The 25441-nt window shown below is 31.6% G+C and overlaps 2 protein-coding genes across 3 annotated transcripts in view; one reads left to right on the forward strand and one right to left on the reverse strand.

The window, feature by feature from the left end:
- The first annotated feature begins 1790 nt into the window (after positions 1–1790).
- LOC106665445 lies at positions 1791–14649 on the forward strand. The gene is made up of 11 exons (XM_024225678.1): positions 1791–1924; positions 6546–6608; positions 6681–6767; positions 13131–13291; positions 13357–13462; positions 13524–13679; positions 13767–13850; positions 13916–13987; positions 14043–14149; positions 14208–14292; positions 14364–14649. The coding sequence occupies exons 1-11, from the start codon at positions 1825–1827 to the stop codon at positions 14474–14476; spliced, it is 1134 nt and encodes a 377-aa protein (XP_024081446.1). The 5' UTR covers positions 1791–1824; the 3' UTR covers positions 14477–14649.
- A 4695-nt stretch (positions 14650–19344) lies between these two features.
- LOC106665554 (potassium voltage-gated channel protein Shaw) overlaps positions 19345–25441 on the reverse strand; it is a 339235-nt gene continuing 333138 nt past the window's right edge. For both annotated transcript variants that reach the window (XM_024225679.1, XM_014392044.2), the window contains one exon: positions 19345–20340. In XM_024225679.1, coding sequence (XP_024081447.1) covers positions 20249–20340 — 92 coding nt within the window. In that variant the 3' untranslated portion in view covers positions 19345–20248. The remainder of the gene's footprint in view (positions 20341–25441) is intronic.

Genomic DNA, 25441 nt, shown 5'->3' on the forward strand with positions numbered 1-25441 from the left:
CCCTCACTCTTCTCTCCTCTCTAAACTCGAATCTTTTTCTTTCTCTGACAGCACCATCCGTTGGTTCCACTCCTACTTACCAATCGCCACCAAGCTGTCTCCCTTCCCAATGGCCTTACCTCCTCCTTCCTCCCTCTAAAATCTGGGGTGCCCCAAGGCTCTAGCATCTCTCATATCCTTTTTTCCATTTACATCAATGATCTGCCCGACTCCATCCGGTTCTGTAACTATCACCTACATGCCGATGACTCCCAAATATAAATATCCTTCCAGGTTTCTGATCTTCACTCGGCCACTCTCAAGATCCAAAAAGACTCCATCAACGAATGGGCCCATAAAAATTCCCTAGTCCTCAATCTGTCCAAATCCACCGCCATAATTATCGGGTCCAGGCAACTCCTCAATTCCCTCCCCAGCATCCCACCTCTCATGCTAAGTAACCATCCCATCCCCTTCAGCTCTTCGGTTAAAAACCTAGGAGTAGTCTTTGACCAAAACCTTTCCTGGCATTCTCACATTTCCCAAATTTCCCGCCATTCCATTGCCTCCCTCAACCTGTTTCATCGGTCCTGGCTTCTCTTACCTTTCTCCACCCGCAAACTCCTTGTATCTTCCCTTATACTTCCCTTCTTCGATTATAGCTGTTTGGCATACGGTGGTCTCTCAGAGGCGGAGAACGCGCGATTGAAGCGTATTATGATTTGTTGCGTAAGATTTGTGTACGACACCCTACGGGGATCCCGGGTGTCGGGGTTGTATTCCCAACTTTCCTGGCTATTCCCCTCCTTCCATGCACAGTATTTCCTAGGTTGCTTCCTTTCCCAGTTCATCTACACCCGTCGTCCCCCTTACATCACCCAATCCCTCCAATTCAACTCCTCACACTCGTAACATCCGCTCATCTCCTTTGACCTTATCCTTCCGCAACATACAACCCATACCTTCGAAAGATCATTTCTGATCCGAGCCCCTAAACTCTGGAACTCCCTTCCCCTTTCTATTCATCACTCTGCCTCCTTTTCCTCCTTTGAATCCCACCTGTGTAATCACCTCCAATCCCTCCAAGCAGAGACCTCACGTTAACATTTGTTATTTTTGTTCAATATTCTCGTAATTTTTTCTTCTGTCCTGCCTTATTGGTATACATTGTGCCAAGATTTTTTTTTTTACTTTTAACTTCATAGAAGAAACTTCCTTTATTTATTTCATGTAAATTATTCTTAGGGGACACCAGTCCCAGAATAAAGTTATTTTTCTTCTTCTTCATTTTTTGTTTACTTAACAATAATTAAATATCCTGTTGCATTCTAATTGTTTTATTATTTTGGTTTGGATATTTTGGCAATAAAATGCACGTAGATCAATGGTAAAATTTATGATTATTCAGAAATCGTGAGATGCGGTCTGGTGTGATGAAGGTTTCAAAAAAACATTTTCTTTATCGTGCCAACGTTTCGATCTTTATTGAGATCATCTTCAGGGCCTGGGATTTACAAACATTGTTTAATTTAACAAATACATGTAGGGTGTGGAAAAAAGGTGAATTTATACAATGCAAAAAATATATTTGAATATTAACAAATCCTATAACTTTCCCTGTAGTTTTTATCTAGTATTGATTTTGTAAAATAAGATATCGAACGAAAGTAACGTCTTGAAGCCACTCCAGTAAGAAATGGCTTTTCTACACGGGCCTGGAGGTAAAATGGACCGTAAATTTCGCCAGGAATCGGTTTGGCATAATTGTTCCCAGTTGAGGGACATAACGGGCGAGTTGACCTGGCGTATCTGGGTCAGCCGCGGTTCAGATTGTAAGGCGGCGTCATGGAACGCGGATGGCTCCAGGTCGGCATAGCGCTTCTTTTCCTCGGCACCGCGCAGCCTTGGCCTTCGCCTTCAGCGCTCCTCTCAAGGACGGCAAGGGGTAAATTTTTAAAAATTTAATGCCTATATTTACCCAACATACATAATTTTCGAATAAAAAGGTGTTTTTTATGCTCGATCGTTGATTTCTACTACTTCATTTTGACTCTTGCTGCTATATTTTAACCAAAACGTTTAAAAATAGTAAAATTTAGCCTGTCTCTTCTATGTTAATTACTAGCAGATATGTGATGTTTTTGTATGCTTTATTTAGCAGCTTCAATCACTTTCGTTATTCTGATCGGCCTAGCCTAGCTCTCCCAATTTTTTGAACAGAAACAAAAAATTATTGATGGTAACCGTCAAACATTTTGTGCGCATTCCAAAACTTCATCACCTTTTTGTTACAGCATTATAGACGTCACTTTTGTTATTTCAAATGGGAACCCCAAATTTTTAATTTAATTTGTTTTTAATAAATTTTTTTGAGAAGAATGAAGTATTTTTTTGAATATGCCAAAAAATTAAGGAAATTTCCTAAATTACATTTATTAAACGCAAGCTTTCGTTTTCTTTGTTTTCCCCATGAGGTCTCTAAGTAAACATAATAATAAAAAACACTTTAATCCCAAACATTTTTCATAATAAGAATAAGTGAAATTGCTTATTTGAATGAAAGTAATTATCTAATAAAACCTAGGTTAATTTCTGACAATTAATTTTGCTAATTTGTGTATTTTCATATAGAAATATTTTATATATTTTAATGGTACGTACGTCATTAAAAAGCCATGTTCCTCTTCTTTCAAATAGTCTGTTTGATGTTAAAATCCTTTTAGCCGTTTATGAATTATAGCCGTTTCAATCATATATATTCAGATAACGATTTCTCAAAAATCGGAAAAAATTTCGGGGTCAAAAAATTGTTCAAATTAAATTTTAAAAAATATTTAGGGGTGGTTAGAGGTGCCAAAAACAAAATTTGATATTAGTATCACGAGAAAAAATTTTTTGTCCTAGTTGACTTAAAAAATATTTGCTTTTTAGAAATTATTTGGTTATTGAAAAACTTTGATTACAAACTACGTAGAAAAATGCTGCAAAATGATATATTCATATAATTATTTGAACAAGTAGAATGGCGAAATAAAAATATTAAAACTCGGAAAATTTCACCTTTCAAAAAAAAAANAAAAAAAAAAAAAAAAAAAAAAAAAAAAAAAAAAAAAAAAAAAAAAAAAAAAAAAAAAATGGCGAAACCAGGAAACCGTTTCAATCAAGATATTCCGATAACGACTGCTCAAAAATCGGAAAAATTTTAGGAGTCAAAAAATTGTTCAATTTAAATTTTAAAAAAATATTTAGGGGTTTCTCGAGGTGCTAAAACGAAATTTCATATTAATTTCACGAGAAAAAATTTATAATCTAGTTGACTTGAAAAATATTTGGTTTTTAGAAATTATTTGTTTATTGATAAACTTTTACTACATTTTTTTATTGCAAACTACGTAGAAAAATGCTGTAAAATGATATCCTATATTCCTATATTTATTTGAGCAAGCAGTACGGCGAAATAAAAATATTAAAACAAGGAAAATTTCATCTTTAAAAAAAAAAAGAAAAAAAAATTGGCAAAACCAGGAAACCGTTTCAATCAGATATTCCGAAAACGACGTCTCAAAAATCTGAAAAAATTTAGGGAGTCAAAAAATTGTTAAATTTCAATTTTAAAAAAATATTTATGGGTGTGTAGAGGTGCTAAAAAAAAATTTCGTATTTCGTTTCACGAGAAAAAATTGGTTTTTAGAAATTATTTGTTTATTGATAAAGTTTGATAACTTTTACTATATTTTTTATTGCAAAGTAAAAAATGCTGTAAAATTATATATTCGTACAGTTATTTGAGCAAGTAGAACGGCGAAATAAAAATATTTAAACACGAAAAATTGAATTTTACTTTAAAAAAAAAAAAAATCAGATAAAGGGTCAAAAAATCGATAATCTCAAACTCAAGCAAAAATTTATATTTAGGGGTCTACGAAATTTCTAATTAGTTTTAAGAAAAAAAATTATGACCTAGTTTACTTGACAAAATATTTGATTTTTAGACATTATTTGTTTATTGATTAACTTAAATATCTTTTACTATATTTTTATTGCAATGGGAAAATGTTCACATAGTTGATTTGAGTAACTTGAACGGCGAAATAAAAATATTAAAAAACGAAAGCTTTTAACTTTCAAAATTGTTTGGCGGAGACTATTCACAAAAAGTGAATATACGTCACGCAATCAAAAATACGTGTCTGATATTTTGGAATATAGAATAACAAAAAAAATTTGGACCAAATCCGTGACCAACCAACCTGGTCGACACGTGAGTACAAAAACGTTCTTAACGATTATTTAAATTAATTTGCTAATTTTATTTTGTCTTGTGGACTTTTCATCAAATAAATTGTTCAAATTAAAGACCCTGCTGCCGAATGCATATTTATATTCAAGTAATTTTTCTGTTTTTATTATTTTTTTTGTATCTGTTCAAAAAATAAGGAAACTGGTGTGGTTTCAAAAAGATATCCTTTATATATGTTGTTTTTTCCCGTATAAATATTATACAAAAGTAGCGTTTTCATTGATGAAATGGTTTATTTATTCTGAATGGATATTTCAGAGATGTGACAACCGTATAATGTATTTATTCATGGGATCTGAGGGAATATGAAATGAATGAATGAATGTTGGGCGTCTTTCCGTTCATTTTAGTCTTTCCATACTCGCTGTTTTTCTCAGACCCGTTTCGATATTTCGAAGGTCAGGGAAATAAGCGGGTTAATACGAGGGCTGGCAGACCAGAATGATCGGGAACGGCAAAATTACTACCATGAAATATCATCAGTTTACAGTAATTTTCTTATGTGTTATGGTTACAAGGAAATTATGTCGAGCAAACATTTTGGGTCTTTTTCGATCGGGAAAAAGTGGCGACTGCCTTAAATCATTAAGTTATGATCATTTGTAATAAAATTGTCGAACCTAAAGTTTTCTTTCATTTGAGATTTTTTAAAATTGTAGTTTAAATTAAATCATTAATTCAGAAACTTGTCATTTCCAAGAAATATAACTTTCGAAAAAACTTGAAACCGTTTCTTTTTCAGGCTGTACATTTTTCGAGATTTTTTATATTTTCTGGTTTATCAAATGCTTTCAATTGGGTAACCTTTTGAATTTTTTTTAATTGATAAGAAATGCCCCAAAATATTGAATTAAGTTTGGACATGAAATGTAGTTTAAATTGAATCGTTAATTTCTGAAACTTGTCATTTCCAAGAATTATAACTTTCGAAAAAACATGAAAGCGTTTCTTTTTCAGGCTGAACATTTATTGAGGTTTTTTCAAGAAAACGCTCCTTTTTTGAATTTACATAATGAAAAAAAAATATAAGAAAAAAATTGGGAATATTCAAGTTTGTCCGAAATACAGTAAGACTAGGATAATCAAGTGGGCTGAAACTGCAATAATAAAAACGAATTTTGAGGGGAAAAGTGACACGTGCCTTAAATGATCAAGTTACGATCATTTGTGATAAAATTTTCGGACCTAAAGTTTTCTTTCATTTGAGATTTTTTTAAATTGTAGTTGAAATTGAATCATTAATTCTGAAATTTGTCATTTCCAAGAAATATAATTTTCGAAGAAACATGAAAGCATTTCTTTTTCAGGTTGTACATTTATTGAGGTTTTTTCAAGAAAAGTTTTCGCGCCTAAAGTTTTCTTTCATTGAAGATTTGTTTTAGTTTAAATCCATGATAAACCATAAACCAATAAAAACATGAAAGCGTTTCATTTTCCGGCTGTATATTTTTTTAGTTTTTTTTTTTAAATATTTTCTGGTTTATCAAATGCTTTCAATTGGGTAACCTTTTGAATTTTTTTAATTGATCAGAAATACCCTAAATATTGAATTAAATTTGGACATGACGGGGTATAATCAGTAACATATTCTTCAACTTTGCTTTAAGGTCCAAAATGGTATACAATTTTTTTTACAGTTGTATATTTTTTGAGGATTTTTCATTTTCTGGTTTATTGCTTTCAATTGAGTATGCTTTTGAATTTTTTTAAACTGATCAGAAGTACGCTAAATATTAAATTAAATTTGGACACGACGGGTTTTTGCTAAAACAAACACCAGAAATTTACTGAATTTTTTTAAATTCGAAATAAAATGCAATAAAAATCATAATGTTGTAAAATCAGTAACATACTCTTCAACTTTGCTTGAATGTCCAAAATGGTATACAATTTTTTTTTTAATCAACTAAAGGTTTCCACTTTTTCCTCAGTTGTTCTGGACCAGTTGAAGATTTTTCAGAAAGACACAACAGGTTTCTGTTGCAATCTGTAGATCTACCTAAAATAAATCAAAAATCGATATTTTGGGCACGACGAGTGTCTGAAAAGACTGAGTTAATTATAATGGGGTATTTAAGTGTAAAACAAAATTCAAGATATAATCTATTATTTTTTTGTTATTATGATGGATCAGAAATAAAAATAACTATATAATAGTAAACAATATATTAATCAAAATAATCGTAAAATTGTTTCAATTTGAGTTATGGTCGACAACCTCGGTTTTTACCAGTTTCCACATTAAAACTTGTATCTTTTTTTTAAGTTTTGAACTTCTTCCCGATCCCGGTCAGTGAGGAATGTAAAGCTGAAAACGGAAGGAGGACAGGTCTGTATCCGATCGTCTCGACTACCACATTTTAAATGGTCGACGAGTCGTTAATTCGAAATTCACTTTCAGGAATTTGCCTCAACGCTTACGAATGCAGGATAACGAGCGGGACCCCGCACGGGCCGTGCGCCTTGGGATTCGGCGTTTGCTGTGTATGTGAGTGTTCCAAACTTTGTTAAATACAAATTGTTCGAAAAAAGACACAGATATTCCGATTTTGATATATAAAACGCAACTGATAACAAATATAGAAAAATCAGATATAATTCATCATATTTCATATCTCGTCATCATATAAAATTTATTCGTTTTATACGGTAACTTATAATACCAAATACCTGAATTACGAGTATAATGTGAGATTTTTTTGTTGTGGTCTGCGATGAGATAGAAGAACCTGTGGTTTGGTCTCTGATCAGTTTCCAATTGGTTTCCTTTAGCTATATTTTACTGAAAAGAAATCTGGTTGCATTTTTCGCTTCTGATCACTGTACCATGATAAAGGTTCAAATATTAAATTTTGAATTTCAGGTCATCCAAAATTCCCAAGTTTCTACTTTCACGAGTTAATATATTTTGCAGTAATTCGTGTCAGTTTATATTAAAAATAAACAGTTCACAAGGTAATACAATACGTGTAATAATGACAGTTAAATAATGATAATTTAGAGATCGTGATATGCGGTCTTGTGTGAGGCAGTTTTTAGAAAAAACATTTTCTTTATCGTGCCGACGTTTCGATCTTTATTTAGATCATCTTCAGCGCCTGGAATTTGCAAACATTGACGATATTCGTCGTTCTTACATGTTTTTGTTAAATTCAAACAATGTTTGTAAATCCCAGGCCCTGAAGATGATCTCAATAAAGATCGAAACGTTGGCACGATAAAGAAACTGTTTTTCTTAAACCTACATCACACCAGATCGCATCTCACGATTTCTGAATAATAATTGACGATATTATACAACATGTGAGATGTGAAAATGAATTTATACAATGATTTACATAAAGTAAAATTTTAGGTTTACTCAAATTATTTATACTCAGTCAAAGTGTTTTCTGTGTAGATGTCTCACGGTTGCGTGTCGTGTCTTTACAAATCTGCGTACAATGTTTTTTTGCTAGATTTTTAGTAGGTAGACAACCCTTTGATGTAATGTATAATATATGCAATGTATCAAAAAATTACATAATTATAAATTCTCCGTGGTCTGCTGGACCAATTAATAACTTTCAATTAATTAAGGTTTTTAGTTGAGATCAAAAAGCCAACATCACGAGCGGGATTCGAACCCACGAGCTTCGGCTCAATACTGCTCTAATCACTTGAGCTGTTGTGACCTCGATCCACTCGGACACTAACTTCCCATCTCAACCCCACCTTTTGAATTTTCCCTCCTTTTTATCATGTTTCAAAAGTCGTGTAATTTTTTTGATCTCGGCGACAAATGCAATGGCCACGGAGAGCTTTAGTGAAGATATACTTCATTTTAACTTATTCAATTCACTAGTTTTCGTGGTCCGCTTGACCAATTAATATCTTTCAATTAATTAAGATTTTTAGTTGAGATAAATAAAAATTTATATGGAATATATTCTTTCAAACGGTTGTAGTATCGTTGAAAATTGACAAAATCCAGAATTATGCCCTTTTAAGTGAAACACTGGACATTGTCGAGAAGGAAATTTGATCTAGGCAAATCCCACCTAATTTCTAATTTAACCAGTCTTTTTTTTATTTCAATGAAAATGTATATTTTATGGTTTAACAGGGTGACTAAAACTAATCAGAATTTGTGCAAAATTTTTAAAAAAATCTATTTTACACCACCTCCCCATCTCAACCTCACCTTTTGAATTTTCCCTCCTTTTTTGCCATTTTTCAAATGTCATGTAATCTATTTGATTCTCAGCGACAAACGAAATGGCCACGGAGAGCTTTAGTGAAGATATACTTCATTCTAATTTATTAAATTCACTAGTTTTCGTGGTCCGCTTGACCAATTAATAACTTTCAATTAAGGTTTTTAGTTGAGATAAAAAGGAACTGAAAAATGGCAAAAAGGAGGGAAAATTCGAAAGGTGTGGTTGAGATGGGAAGTTAGTGTCCGAGTGGATCGAGGTTACGATAGCTCAAGTGGTAGAGCAGCGGCATATCAAGCCGAAGGTTGTGGGTTCGAATCCCGCTCGTGACATTAACTTTTTTATCTCAACTAAAAACCTCAATTAATTGAAAATACATTATAAAATTTACGCGAGTAACATTGCTATTAATATTTACGATTATTTAGAGATCGTGAGATGCGATCTTGTGTGATGCAGGTTTAATAATATTATTTCTTTATCGTGCCAATGTTTCGATCTTTATTGAGATCATCTTCAAAGCCTGGGTTTTTTAAACATTGATTAAATTATCCGTATAAGGTTGAATATGAATTTATACAATGATGGACAAAATATAGAAATTTTCGGTTCAACAAATGATTTTGTATTCACTGAAAATATGTATTTTCTGTCTAGATATGACACTGTTGTGTGCCATGTTGAAAGTGTTAGTGATATTAATGTTTTTTGTTTATAAATGTTTGATTTTGAATGAGTGAGGAAGGAAGTAGGAAGTAGGAAGAAGTAATAAAAATACATTTTTCTATGAGGGGTCGGCTTCTTTGAGGTGAAAGGGGCCGACAATGGGGTAAAAAGGGGACAACTTTACATCACACCTCCCTTTCATACAATAATAAACACGGCCAAAGGGCTACTTCATCGAATTATTACCCTGATCCATGTCTCTTTTCATCACAAGAACATAAAGATATAAAAACATATCCTATACACTGGCCATAAGTGTCGAATATTTCACGTGTTTCTACTCACCATTTACAACAAAAAAAACTTCCTATAAACTCCTGTCCAAATCTCACGGTAAATCCGTAATTTCAGGTTTTGGGTGGTTTTTAATTATTCGAATTAGGTCCACTAAATTGTTTATAAACGTCAGAATTACTGACTGTAGAAAAATCTGATTCGTGTCACCTGAAAGAATGTTAAATTTGCTTTAAAGAAACCTATTTACATCACAGAATTGACGAAAAAACTCTACATGAAAAATTAAGAAAAGGCAAAAATGTTGAAATTTGAATTTTTTAAAATGTTGGATTGGTAACTCTTGATAACTACTAACTCTCAGAGCTTTGAAAATTCCAATTTTTGAAAATAGTCATCGGCCCTCTTTCGCTACACATTCTCGCTAATGAATACATTCACTCTCAAAACAAGTTAGGTACACAGACAAAAACTATAATTACTAGTTAAAATTTAAAGAATTAAGAAATTAATAGGACCAACATTCTATCAAACCGCATCGTAGAAAATTTATTCAGCCATCGGCCCCCTCCCGCTACACATTCTCCCTAATGAATACATTCACTCTCAATACACGCTAGGTACACAGAAAAAATTATAATTACTAGTTAAAATTTAAAGAATTAAGAAATTTATTGGACCGACATTCTATCAAACCGCATCGTAGAAAATTGGAATATTCGGCCATCGGCCCTCTCACGCTGCACACTCTCGCTAATGAATACATTCACTTTCAATACACGCTAGGTACACAGAAAAAATTATAATTACTAGTTAAAATTTAAAGAATTAAGAAATTTATTGGCCCAACATTCTATCAAACCGCATTGTAGAAAATTGGAATATTCGGCAATCGGCCCTCTCACGCTGCACACTCTCGCTAATAAATACATTCACTTTCAATACACGCTAGGTACACAGAAAAAAACTATAATTACTAGTTAAAATTTATAGGATTAAGAAATTTATTGGATCAACATTCTATCAAACCGCATCGTAGAAAATTGGAATATTCGGCATTCGGCCCTCTCACGCTGCACACTCTCGCTAATAAATACATTCACTTTCAATACACGCTAGGTACACAGAAAAAACTATAATTACTAGTTAAAATTTAAAGGATTAAGAAATTTATTGGACCAACATTCTATCAAACCGCATCGTAGAAAATTTATTCAGCCATCGGCCCCCTCCCGCTACACATTCTCCCTAATGAATACATTCACTCTCAATACACGCTAGGTACACAGAAAAAATTATAATTACTAGTTAAAATTTAAAAAATTAAGAAATTTATTGGACCAACATTCTATCAAACCGCATTGTAGAAAATTGGAATATTCGGCAATCGGCCCTCTCACGCTGCACACTCTCGCTAATAAATATATTCACTTTCAATACACGCTAGGTACACAGAAAAAATTATAATTACTAGTTAAAATTTAAAGAATTAAGAAATTAATTGGATCAACATTTTATCAAATCGCGTCGTTAGGAAAATTGGAATAATCTGCCTTCAAAAGTCATGGACTCATATCACTTATGCCAATCAAATCGGATCTTGACAATCATCTCCAATTAAAATTGCCTTCAAATGGTTGAATTAAATTTTATTACCAAATTTGGTTACTACACCTAAGTCATTAATGCTAAATGAATTGTAAATTGTTATTTATGTAATGATATTGTTTGTTTGATAGTATGTTGAGTGTTTATCGGCATTTACGACATTACTCATGTATGAATAAAATAAAATAAAAACAAAAAGACTTTTCTGACAGAAAATTCAATTGCAACCTGAAGACATGTGGCCTCGAAAACAGTCAAAAGTCCGAGGTCTGGACTTGGAAAGGCCAAGAAAATTGGGTTAGTTGGTGTTCAAAACCCGTTTCGAAATTGAACTCCAGGGATATTCCATTGATTCGAGAGGAATGGAAGTCTTGAATAGGCAATTAAATACACTTCCTGGTGTTGGCGATGACAACCGGCGCGGGACAAAAATCTTTCACCGGCCGCTTTTAAATTCTCCTAAACTAACGGTTCCTGAGGAGGCCTATTTATTTTCCGAGAAGCTCGAAAAATATTAAAATCTATTCGGGTATTCAGATAATGGGACTTAGTGATCGGAATATCCGGTTTAATTTAAACTTTAAGTTTTTATCGTATATTATTTTTAAATGCACTAGTTTTCATGGTCCACTTGACCAATTAATATCTTTCAATTAATTAAGATAATTAATTTTGAAAAATGGCAAAAAGGAGGGAAAATTCAAAAGGTGGGGTTGAGATGGGAAGTTAGTGCCCGAGTGGGTCGAAGACACGATAGTTCAAGTGGTTAGAGCAGCAGCGTATTGAGCCAAAGGTCGCGGGTTCGAATCCCGCTCGTGACACTGACTTTTTTATCTCAACTAAAAACCTTAATTAATTGAAACTTATTTAAAAAAAATCTTGCTCATTGTACTTTCGAGTTATTAATACATTAAATACACTGCCCATTAAGAAGAAAAAGAAAAAATATCGGGAAAAGAGGAAGCTTATTCAAATTTCCTATTGATTGCTATAGGGTGTCGATCCAGGACATTTCCTGGCTCCACAGCTTCATTTGATGTTTTTGAGTGAGTTTAAGTGAAAGAATTAACATATTCCCGAATTTTTGAATGAAAGAAGCAAAGAAAATATTTTTAAAAAACCATCTGGTTTAGAGTAAAATTTCTTAAAAACCTAGCGCAGGTCTGTGACTTATGGCGGTCCAGTGGAAACACAGACGCTAAGCGAATAAACTTAATGAAAGGACACACTAGACTTAAAAGGCTGAGAAAATAATCATATCCAAAGTTGGCCATTTTTTCATGCAAAAACTAGGTGGGCAGTTCATAAATAATGTCAGGAGTACCTTAATTCCTCTGCTCATCAAGAACTCATGATTTTTTTCGAGACTAAATATTCCACCATTGGCACCACATTCTATACATTTACTCTAATAAATACATTCACTCTCTCAATTTATATAAAAGATAACGAAAAACAAGTTATTGACAATATACGATTAAAACCAGTTTTCTCTGAGAATTATATGGGACCCGAAGAGTCGCTGACAGGCTCAAGCTCAATTCTCATATCGAGTGGCATTCTGCATGCTTTATACAGCGGTGTTGACTTAACAAACTGGATTTCTTGAAAATTTTATAAGAAAAAAAAAACGAAAAAAAACAGGATTCGAACCCAAAACCACTAGTTGTTGCAAATTTGAGCAAGAACTGGAAAATAATATACACCTTATTTGGGCCACCAGTTTTGCCCTGCATTCACAATTTGTCTCAAGAAGCAGTTTACGTCCTGCCAAGCTTTATTCCTTGCAAAAATAAAATTAGTGAAATTTTGTGAACCGTCTCTGGCTATCCTTCGATTTTTCTTCTAAAATACAGAACAGACTTAGTAATTTATTCAGTGTGTAAATTTATGAACATCGGTTCTAAACAAGAAAAGAAAGATTTAAAAAAGTAGTAAATGGGTCTCAATGATATATTTATAGTCACTAAAATTCTTTCAGAGGTCCAAGTAACCATGAATTGTCTGTCAGAAATATATTTATTTTAATTTTATGTCATGTACCATTTCACCTAAATGAAAATGTATTTTATTATTATTATTATTAGTCACTGCAACGTGCGGAGCAGTGGTTGAAAACAACATTGTTTATTTTATAAACCCTGGCTTTCCTGGCTTGACTCAAGGTTCGCAAGAATGCACTTTATTAATCAAGAAACTGGCTCCTGAAGTGACACAATTCAGGCTTGACTTCATCCATTTCAATTTGGTAAAAATCCAAAAGAAATAAAAATACTTTTTTTTCCAATTTATTACATCTAAATATTTTCGCAGGGACAGCCCAACAGAAAAACTGGAGTGTGTGATTCAGACAGGTTTCGGGTGACTGGTGGGAGTTCACACGATATAAATATTTGCGGGCAAAATTCAGGACAGCATTGTAATATAACTGGGATCATCTGTTTAATTAAATTTACTTAATTGTTTTATTTCTATTATAGTATACTTTGATGTTGAGAATATAAAAGATCCGGTTAAAATTTCAATGAACCTTTCTAAATCAGATCTCTACCGGATCTGGGAGATAAAGATCACACAGATTGAATTTAACAGCAGAGCACCGGCAGGTTGTGATCAATACTTCCTCGGCGAAAAAGGTTGGCAGATCTATCGTAACTCAGTTGACATCGTCATTGAGTCAATCTACTGTAATAATATGTTAAAGTGAATGTAGGATATTTCAGGAGTAATCCAGACAATGAATTACGCCATTAATGGGAGGCATCTAGCAGATCAAGATTACAATATTTGTATCAGACAAGAAGAAAGTATGTTGAGGATTAATTTAAAAAACAAACTCAAAAAGTATTTTTTTAATGTTCTTATTTGACAGAGATGTGCTCTATTGTTTATGAACCGTGTGATGACAATTCTTTCAGAATTGGACCCTCTTATAGCCAAGACGGTAAGTGTTTTAACGTTATTATTGTCAGTTTTAATAAAGGTATGATTTTTTTTAGATGAAGGTTCTGGTTCTGGTCCGATCTCAAATTCCATTCGGGACAGCTCTCCGGATCTGTGTGAAGATAAAATAGTCATGGCATGTGACACTGAAGATTTTATCTCTGTGAGTTTAATTTTAATGGTTGACTAATTTAGCTCATCAATGATTATTAATATTTCAGCCTGTGGGCAGTCCTGGCCTCTGTGATCTGCTGCGTTGCGGTAATACCTTTTGCAGCGGAATCGAAGGACCTTGCCGAATAGAGAGTTCAGTGATTTCTCTTTGAAATTGTACAATTTATAAATAGCCATAATTAATGTTATTTTTGTTTTACTAGCGAGCACCAAACCTTTCAACATTCGGGTGAAGTTTGGTCCTGGATCCAGGGAAGAAAGCCCGGAAGACAACATAGGAATGTGTTTAAAATATGAACAACAACCGTGTACATGAGTGACCTTTCCAAATCCATAAAAGTTGGTCGTTATTTATTTTACATAAAAAAAAGACATCGAGTTAATTTAATGAACATGGCTGAAATACTGTTCTTTGTGCTACTTGTTTGCTAGCCAGTAGATTAATAGATGCATAATTTATATATTTATGGATTATTGCAAAAAATTCTAGATAGTAATAACCTAGTCTTTTAAATATTTATTATTTGTATTGATTACTGTAAGATTTTCATGAACTAAAATAAACATGTTAATATAATGTCATGGTATACTTCTTTCTCATTTCTAAGTTAAGTACTACATACACAAATTTGAAACTGTCCTCAAAAGGTCATAGTATTTCACCACAATATACAATTACATCTTTTGTACCTCTTTTTCTTTTTCTCTGAATACAGAATTTCTTTCCCATTCGTAAAGCTCACAGCAACTACCAACCTTCTTTCTGTGATGTTCAAAATCCTCAAAAGACTCATTAAAAAAAATTTAAATCCTAGATTTACATAACATCATTCCTTCTTGCCAAATCAGCTTCCACCTCCATCATTCAAGCAAGAGTTCAGTTATTGACACCATTTTGTCAGCTCTAGAGGTCTCCTAACCTCTTTGCTTAGGTTTGACTAGGGATGTAGCCCAGGGTTAGAGGTTAACTTAACCACTCCACACGTACACTTTATAACATTATCCTTGAATCCTATTTATCTGACTGCTTATTCAGAGAGAGGTGCGGCAACGAGTACTGGCCATACAACCCTGTTTATCATTTATACTACACTTATACAGAAAACAGAATAACAAGAATATAACAGAAGACCTGGACAACTACATGAACTTCTAGGACCAAAATCTGTTATTGACTTTTAATAATACTTCTTTACACAGAACTTTACTTTGAACACCTGACCATACAGAGTGGAAATGTGGGGTTCTGTTAAGTCATCTTACAACCGGCACACCCAAACCTTCCAATCAAATTTGCAGTGTTAGCAGTATCTAGTAATCCATCAATTTAGCCCTAACAAGTCTTAAGTTAATAGTTCTGCCGCTATACATCAACTGATATACTGATGTATCAAGTTAGATATTTAGTACGGGATGACAAGAACTTAACAGAAGGCTTGGACAACTACTTTACTTGGGCTATTAGGACCAAAATCTGTTATTGTCTTTTAATACTACTACTTTATAAAGAACTTTACTTTGAACACCTGGCCATACCGAGCAGAAATGTGAGGTTCTGTTAAGCCATCTTACAACCGGCACAGTAGCTATACATCAACTGATATACTGACATATCAAGTTAGGTACTTAGTACTCAGTATGGGATGACAAGAACATAACAGAAGACTTGGACAATTAATTGGGCTTCTAGGACCGAAATCTGTTTCGAACTTGTAAATCCAACAAACTCTGTTGAAGCCATTACTATGACCACTTTGGCCATATGGGGATATGTGCTGGAACTATTGGGTTCCATAAGCCATTCAATATCCACCGCATACAATTCTTCTCATCAAAAGTCAACAGACAAATTTAAATAACTATCCTCAATGACCTCGACATGCTTTCTATCAATGAAAAGATTCAACCCTGCTTCCAAAAATAACACTTGAAGATCTTGATCCTTCCTTTTCTGTCCGAGCCCTCTGTAAATTTTCCAACTATGTCAACATCATATTAAACAATGATTGCCTTAAAACTTTCTTTAATCCCTCATAATAATGTAATTTTGTTAACTAATAAAATATTTATCTAGAAATACAACAAAAAAATGATATGAGATATTTAAAAATTTATGTTTTCATGATACATTTTTGTATACAAACCTTATACTTACTGCGAATTTGTTTAAAACATTTGTGTACATCAAAATTTATGTTAATCAAAAAGGTTAAGGATTAAGAAAAGACAATGATTTATTAAGAATTGTATTTTAATTTATTGTACAGTAACAACTTGTTAATAACGTGTACCTGCTTGTTAGTTTTGGCATTGAAAAATATAATACTATTTTAACAATTGTCTGAAGCTAGAAATCAAAATGCGTTTTGAACATTTATATATTTTTTTTTCATTCATAATTTGCATTCCTTGAAACCATTCTTTTATAATAAATATGAAAGTGACACAAAGAAAAGGTTGAAAACTGCTATATAAAATAACGTGTGTTAAGTTGTTATATAAAAGATTGTTCAACTGTCGTACAGTCCAAATGTTAGATTTATAAAATATTTCGCTTTAATTTCACAAAAATAAAACTTATTACAACAAAATAGTTTCTTTTCAACATTTCCAACATCAAAGGCAAACATTCGTTCAACAAGAGATTTATTGAGACTTATACAATCTGAAAAAAATTAATTAAATTGGTGACACCATGGTGCTACTTATGAAAAATTAAAGCAGAGGCCTTTCTACTTATAGTAAAAATGTATATTGCCACATTTGTGAAATACAGAAAGCACTTCGGATTCTCATATTGTAATAAATTTGGGTCCACACCAATAAGATTAATAAAACACTAGAAATATTACATCACATCATGGATGACAGTTATGATAAATCTGTATCAAAGAATTACTTTTTTTTTGATGTGTAAGAATATTTTCATTCACCAACATTTACTCACAATAAAACTAAATAAAACGCATATTCAAATGTCCACTTATTAATTTCAAGCTGGTAATCATGCGATTACATTTTTTTCCCTTAACGAATGTTAATTTTCAACTCTACCTGATATATTTTTTTTTAATATGTAAAAGTTGAATGTAAGAAAATAAATTTACAATCTGATATATTGTAAATGACCTCATTAAAAAAGCTACTAACATCGTAAATGTTTTAGGTTGACAGCTTTTGGTATATATAATTATTTATATATGAATTTATCCCTAAAGTTACACATCAAAATTCAAAAGGAAGTTATTAATCAACACCTTTTTAAATCTAGGTATTAATAGGAAAGAGCGTTTCTAAAAATATAGATTAGGAATAAAAATATATGTGTGTTTATTTTCAAATGTTAACTGTGTTTGTTCATTTAAATGATAACTACAACATATTGATATGTTCTTTAAACAATTTCAATAATATGGTTTTTGTTATAACTTTTTTTTAATATCATTTCTCTACCTATATAAAAATGTTTATTGTACCTTAATGAGAATTTTCTATTACCCTATGGATTATAAAATATTTAAAGATTTGAAGCCTATTTTATTAAAAACTGTTCTTCTTTTGTGTGTCTGGTTTCTTTGTTTATTTGACTAGTTTAATTAAAAGAAAATTAGCATTTTAAATATGTTACAGCTTGCTTATATTTCATATAGTTTTATTGTTCGACATTATTGTTATACTATACATGCTTTCTATTACAAATTGTAAAATATAACTCTCCTCGGAAAAGGAGCAATCTTTCGTATATTTTCAAACTCAATATTAAAACTCAATAATTTTCCAACACATACATATAATGTAAAGACATCAACATTAAGGCAATACTGTACAAAATGTACAGGTATAATTTTTTTAAAGCCAACTGGAATTACCGAAGTCATTCCACAAATTTATTAATAATTTTGAAGGCAAGGAGGTAGTAACTAAAGTTTATTTCGAGGTGGGCTAAATTTCGGCTTAAATAAACTAATTAGAACTGCGGATAAATTTTAACAATTTAGAATTCCCTGAGGGGAGGGAGAATTATTTGGACCTCTTCATGTTAGAGATGTATGTACAAAACCAATTTCATTTAAAAACTCTGTCACAACAGAAGACATTAAGATTGTTTTTTTGTTTTTTTATATTTTTTTAAAACTTTATTATTCATCAATATTTAAGAAAGTATAGTCAAAGCATGATTACCTTAAACTAAATAATTTATTACCTTAAAATCTAACCCTTTATGTTTTATAAAATGTTGTAAAAAATAAATTAAAAAGTGATTTTTTTTACTACCTAAAAATAAATTTGTAACAATTTCATAATGCTCATTAATAACGTCCTTTAATCTCATGAGATGTTAACATTATAGTTATTATTTATTATTTAAATATATTAATTATCTTATTTATATTTAATTATAACTTACAGTATAGAATTTTTTAATTTGTATAAGTATTTTTTAATAATTTTTTTTATTTTTGCATTATATAAAAACAAATGTATAGAGCTGTGCACTGATCTAATATTCATCTACAGGAGGGAGAGGATTAGAGTGCTCTTGAAAGGAGACCGCTTCTAACGTGCATCAATGTACATGTGCTTAACTAATAATAAGTATTATATTTTATTATATTTTATGTATTTAGAACATAGTTTCACTGGTCATAAGAAGAAGTAGTCTAAATCTATTTGGATCTTACCCTCATAAACCAGCCTACTCTAGGATTACAGGGTTTTGGTCTTTTCCCTATCACAACTAAATTACTAGACATTTCAATGCCTTTTTAAATATAAATTTTATTATGTTTTGTTTTAATCATCTTAAAATCATTCATCACTCCTTTTACATTTCCATAGAATTTAATGAACAAAAAAAAATTGTAAACATTTAGTAGAAATTTAACGAATTTGATTTGATCACTGATAAACTATTACATTAATGGCAGATAAAAAATTATGTATTTATGTCTAATGCTATTGTTCCCCCTGAAAAAAATATTACCGCCTATAAAACATTTTAATTATGTTTAATTTATTATTTCATAGCTATTCGCCTAAGTTTTCCTCATCCACATTATGATTATGTTTTATTTCACCTTATACGTTCAAGCTATTCAATTCTACGACTAAGGACTTTATTTTTAAATAATCATGACTGGTTATTTTATTAATTTATAAGTAGAATTTTTTTTTAAATTTTGTAAAAAAATATTCTGTTGTACAGAATGTTTTAATTTATTATGAATAACAATAAAAACTTGGTTTTTATTAATTCACCTATTTTGTCTATAGTTAAACATATATTTGATTAAAGTTAATTGTGACATCTGCATTTATTTATTTGACTGCTCACAGAAAGGAATTCATTCTAATCCTTCATCATTGTACTTTACAATATTTTGTTTTCTTCCATAAAATATATAAAATGTGAACTGATTTTACAAGATTTGAATAAGGAGAATAACATTTATATAAATACATTTAACATATTGTAAATAATAAACATTAGACCAGAAGTGTGACGCAAATACTGAACCATTTCATATTTTTCTATCTATTTTGCCACAGTTTCAATAAAATAATTTAAAAATTATATGTTTTTTTGTAGATTGAGGAAAACTTTAATGATCTTTTTTAATGTTAGCTTTCGCAAAATTACCAAAATATTTTGTCAACTTGTACATCATGCATTTTCAACTATTCATATAAGTTTAACTTATTATAATATAAATATTGCAGAATAACTTAAATATAAGTTTATTTTATGGTCCAAGTGTAGAGAATGTTGCATTTTGTGATATGTTACCCTTTCCTTTTGACCTTTAAAAAAAAAATTAAAATAAAATAAATAAATAAAAATAAAGTCCTCAGCTAGAAGAATTAATGTTGAATTACGTGAATTTAATTAATACCACTATCACTCATTTTTATTTTTAATTACAACTTAACAATCGTACAAAATATAAATGGGAAATATCTGACGCAGGGTGAAAATATATTCGACTGTATTAGAAATGGGAAGATGTTGCGCAGTAAAGTTCCTGAGCTTATGTTTGGTGCAAAACAGCTTCGGTTGTTGGTTTGCGAATGAGGTGTGTAACTTGGGCTAGGCTGGTCCGCCAGATGATCCCGCTTCCGGTTTCAACGACTCCGCTTTCACTCCGACTCCGTTGGGGTTCAGTGTCATTGTCATTTCAACTGAAACAGTACAAACGCGTATATTTAGATTTACATTTTTTTAAAATGGTTTAATTACATCTAAAATCCATACAAAAATATATTCTTATAAAATCAAAGATGCTTTTATACAACTATTTACAGGTTTTTATTGAACACGGTTACTGTAAACAATGTACAATTTTATTAGTATAACAAAAATGAGAAGTAATTAAAGTTTTCAAGAAAAAATTTATAATAAACTAAAACCACTCCAATTTTGTTGCCTTGAAAGTATTACCTTAGTAGACGAAATGTTAGGGTCAGTGGAAATACAAGATAAATATTAGTAAATATGCCACATTAAACAGTAAAAAGAATAATTTTTAATCAAAAGTTAATATGCACAGATTTAACCTGAAAGGTGCAAAAATAGAGTTGTAATGTCTAAAGAAATATTTAAAAAAATACATTTAAAAAATTAATTCCAATTTTGTATTGTTAAAAAAATGCTGCTGATTTTTTTTTAAATCTTAAACAATATCGTAAGAAAACAGTTCAAAAGTTCAAAATTTCATGCTATTTTGTAATCAATTCAAATAGAAAAAGTCTTCTGTTTGCATTTCAATAGAATGAAATAGTAGATATGGGGAAATGAACAGTTTTTATTGTTATTGGGATATTGAAAAAAAGTGTCAATACATGCTAAACTTAGCAAATTAAAAATTTAGTTGTAATTAAATTGAAAATTTTAAAGCGCTTTTCAATATTATCTCTTGAGTTATGTCAAATGAGAAAAACACTAAAAAACATGAAAACTACACAATATTTCAAATAGGAATGAATCGGGGATTAGTTTTAGGACTGGGAATTTTTATTTGCGGTATTTTTTTAAATCTCATTTTATTCATCCAGCTCATTTTTCTAATGCTGTAGCCAAGTTAAATTCAAAACACTTAGGTTTTGGCGTTAAGGTTACCGACTCTCTCTTTCTCTTAGGGCCTCATTAGTCAAGGATAAAAATAAACACACAAATGTTACTTACATAAAAATATATACATTTAAAAACAAGTTAGAGAGGAGTCTAGACGACTTGATATTCCTTGGAGTAATTGGGAATAAGTCCTAACATTCACATACCAGACTTTATTCATACTGCCCAAAATATCCAAGATTTCTCAGGGTAATTGGGTAATAAGTCCATCCATTCACGCTAATAAATTACATTCTCACACCACACTTCATTACAAAATTACACTCAGAGATAAAAATAAGATCCACATTCATTCCTTTCATTCAAACCAATAAATACAGACATGCAACCCAAATCTCATTGATTTAAGTCCGAGTCCTCAATGAATAAAATAATAGCATTCTGGCTCCTCCATTCTCACTAATAAATACATTCTTTTCAATAAATTATAAGACAAACTTAAACACTCAAAAATTTACAGTTTAAAATATGGCCCTGAGATATTTGAACAGCGATCTGAGCCTATTGTTGGTCCAGGAAAATATAATAAAGGAATAGAATAATTTTGAAATCACTTGTGGTTATCATTTAGTTATTGTATACGCTGATATTAAAATAGGCTTGAAGAGTGACAAAAAAATAATTTGTGTCTAAATATCCTTTATTTGCCTAAAATATATATTTAAAGCATAATATTTGTTACTTATGAAACTTAATTTAACTTCTTGTTTGTTCTTCTTTTACCACTTTGTAAACCAAGGCAATACACCCTTTAAAAAAATATCTTTGATGTAACTTAAATGAATACATTTTTACTTTTAAATCATATTCTTTTGACACATTTCAGATGATGGGCTTCTTTCTCCATTCCTTATTCTTTCTTTGCCTGCATTACAAAGTGATAGATTTCGTATTCCTCGAGTAGCATGTACTTTCCTGCATAACCTGCCCTGTATGGGCCAAGGGTACACTTTTTATTCAAATGGATAAAAAAAGAAAGAAATTTTGAATTCTGAAAACAAATTATTTCTGATTTTGCATTGACACAGTGAATTTAATTTAACTACGTTTCGAATGGTTTTCATTCTTTTTCAAGGCAATGCCTGGAATATGATTCTTTACATTATTTTAGGTATATTGTTTTTACTTTAAAATTTTTATAGATTTTAATTTCTTAATATTAATTTTTAATACTATGTGAGCAATATGAAATTGAATTTACAAGTTTATTAAGTTTTAGATTTTTGACTAGACAAAGAAATAGAAATTTTTTGTTCTTTAATGTTGAAAGACATTTTTTTACTGGAATAAAGGTAGAGCCCCTTTTGTCCATTTTTTTCCTGGTGTTAGCATTAAAATCGTAGTTAGTAGTTCTTCAGTTTTTTTGTTTTTTTCATGCTGGAAGGAGTAAAAGATTTCCAACTAAAACGGGCATCAAATTAAAGCCCTTAACCCATAATTAGAGTAGTACTGGCATAAAAAAATTAGAACCATTTGTCCACCGGAAAAGCGGCTCTACCTTTATTCCAGTAAGAAAAATGTCTTTCAATATTAAAGAACAAAAAGTATCTAGTCCATTGTCTAGTCAAAATTTTAAAACTTAATTAACTTGTAAATTTTTTTCGCATTGCTCACATAGTATTAAAAATTACTATTAAGAAATTTATAATAAACGATGAAAATCTATAAAAATGATGTAAAAACGAATGTAATATATGTAAAATAATGTAAAATATTCCATCATATTCCAGGCGTCGCTTTGAAAAAGAATGAAAACCATTCGAAACGTTGGCAAATTAAAGAATTGAGCACTACGCTGTGTTTTCTGTATGACTGCACATCCCACAACCCAACACTGTTGAATATAACAGTCATGAATAAAAGACACTGAATTTAGTGAACGAAGACTTATTTTATTTTCAAATACAACTTGTTAATCTTAATAATATAGTATAAACGGTAAATATCTGAAGCAAGATGAAATATTGCTTCACAAATGGGAAAAAATATATTTCAGTTGTCTGAGCTCGATTCAAGTTTTTGCTGGATAAATTATCAATCATTAAAAAATAAAAAAAAAATAAAAATTGAAAGCTTTTTTTGTCGATTTATGGTTTTATTAGAGCAATTAAGCATCAAATTGCATTCGTTTTCTATTATGTTTTTCTGATTTTTAAATTTTTGAATATTCCCCATAATGTGTGGTGATTAGTGACCGTTAGTCGGTGATTATTCGAAGATCATGAGATGCGGACTGGTGTGATGTAGGTTTCAGAAAAACATTTTCTTTATCGTGCCAACGTTTCGATCTTTATTGAGATCATCTTCTTTGATTGAATAAAAAATAAAATATATTTTTTGCATTGTATAAATTCACTTTTTTCACGTCCTACATGTATTTGTTAAATTTAAACAATGCTTGTAAATCCCAGGCCCTGAAGATGATCTCAATAAAGGTCGAAACTTTGTCACGATAAAGAAATGTTTTTTTGAAACCTAAATCACACCAGACCGCATCTCACGATTTTCGAATAATCATTCCCCTTAATCATTCTTTCTCAAATTCTTGTTTCTTTATAGATTAATTTTAGAATTTGACACACTTTTTGTATAATAAATTATTCCATTTGATAATTATCTAACTTATTTAACGTATAATAATGAAAACTGGAGCTGTTGTAAAGTCGTTTGGGTTTAGAGGCGAGAACTAGGTTGAAATCAAAGCAACGTTAAAGTAGGTCGGCCCGGCGCGCCGTCTGCCGAATCTGGCAATTAACCGAGGTCGTAAGCTTTCCGAAACGTCGGACGAAGTCTGATCCTCAGGGTGTTTTAAAGGAGAAAGCTCTTGACAGCATCTAATCCGTTAATCTTCCTTGAAATGGACACCGGGGGACGGCATTGTTCGCCCCGAGGCTCTGTTGTCCGATCAATATAAGCAACAGTCGTGGGCCGCTCGCGGTATCTAGTGTCTCTTAATATAACAACTTGTTGATACTTTTGTTCTCGATTTGTCCATCAGGAAGATTCCTGTTTAAAATGGAAGGGAGATTTCAAAAGGGCTTTTCAGTCCAACTGTACCAAACGGAAGGGAATATTCTCATTTCAAACTATGAGAAACACGAGTTATCTGTAACAAACACACAAACACTGACAGTTTTCTAAAATTCTAATTAAAAAAACAGAACTAGAAACTTTCTGTAAGATAACTAAATCAATGTATAATTAATACATAACATACTAGATACATAACTTTTGGCGTTACCATTTTGCGTCATCGATTTCAGAGAGTGCACGTTCGTTGGGTTAGGGATCTAGCTCAAGGAAGGGTTAGGTTAGTGTTAAGAATGAGTTTGGTTAGGGTAGATGTTGATGTAAAGTAGAGGGCTTTTTTCTTCAATGTAATTGTTACATTTTTACATTCAGTCTTGTCCTTCGCTTTGTGAGAAGCTCAAGGTGTTCTATGACGTTGGAGATTGCTTGGATTAGGTTAAGAAGACGACATTGAGGTATCATCTGCATCGATGGTAATAATGTAGACTAAAGTCATCAGTGAAAATTGTATAGGGGGGGGACAATGACGCCTATGACATGTACTGCTACTTAAGAAAGCACATGCAGTACAGACAGAAGAAACACTGTGCAGATACTGCCAGGAAGAGGAGGAGGCCGCAGAACACATTCTATGTTCTGTGAAGGTCTATGTAGGTGCAGGTTCTTGCAGTAAATAAAAACCAAGGGACAAGAAAAACCACAAGCAAGATCCTACACCAAGGAGACGCTGGCAAAGCTGTGGTGGCTGGTTAATAACCTGAAGCTGGCCAGTGAGTTATAAAAAACATGGGAGCACAATAGATCAATTCAGGTCGAGGTGCAGTAGGCATTGTGGCAGCTTCTTTTATCCCTATCCCTTGGGTAGATAAGATTAGGCATAGGGACGAGTTAGCTTAAGGTAGGGTTGGTATGGTATGGTATGATGATAAGGATACTAGGAAGCGGGGTTTGTGCTACCCAGGAACTGCAGCTTTCTGGCTTATTGTACCTTCCTAGTTCCTTAGTTCAGAGCAATAGACTCAATCCTTCTTCCTAGAAGTAGCAGGTCATTTACTGTCGCTGCTACAATTTCATTCCCTAAGTTTTTTCGTATGTTACGTTGAATTGAGCTGTTGCTTA

This window comes from Cimex lectularius, unplaced genomic scaffold (genome assembly GCF_000648675.2).
Source record: "Cimex lectularius strain Harlan isolate CLEC.00 unplaced genomic scaffold, Clec_2.1 scaffold37, whole genome shotgun sequence".
NCBI lineage: Eukaryota > Metazoa > Arthropoda > Insecta > Hemiptera > Cimicidae > Cimex > Cimex lectularius.

Bases quoted from the DNA above. Each gene is read 5' to 3' on its own strand.
- LOC106665445 (XM_024225678.1), top strand. From the start codon at position 1,825: ATGGAACGCGGATGGCTCCAGGTCGGCATAGCGCTTCTTTTCCTCGGC. The intron at 1,925-6,545 runs GTAAATTTTTAA...CTTTTTTTTAAG, and splicing joins CCTCTCAAGGACGGCAAGGG to TTTTGAACTTCTTCCCGATC. The intron at 13,851-13,915 runs GTATGTTGAGGA...CTTATTTGACAG, and splicing joins TTGTATCAGACAAGAAGAAA to AGATGTGCTCTATTGTTTAT.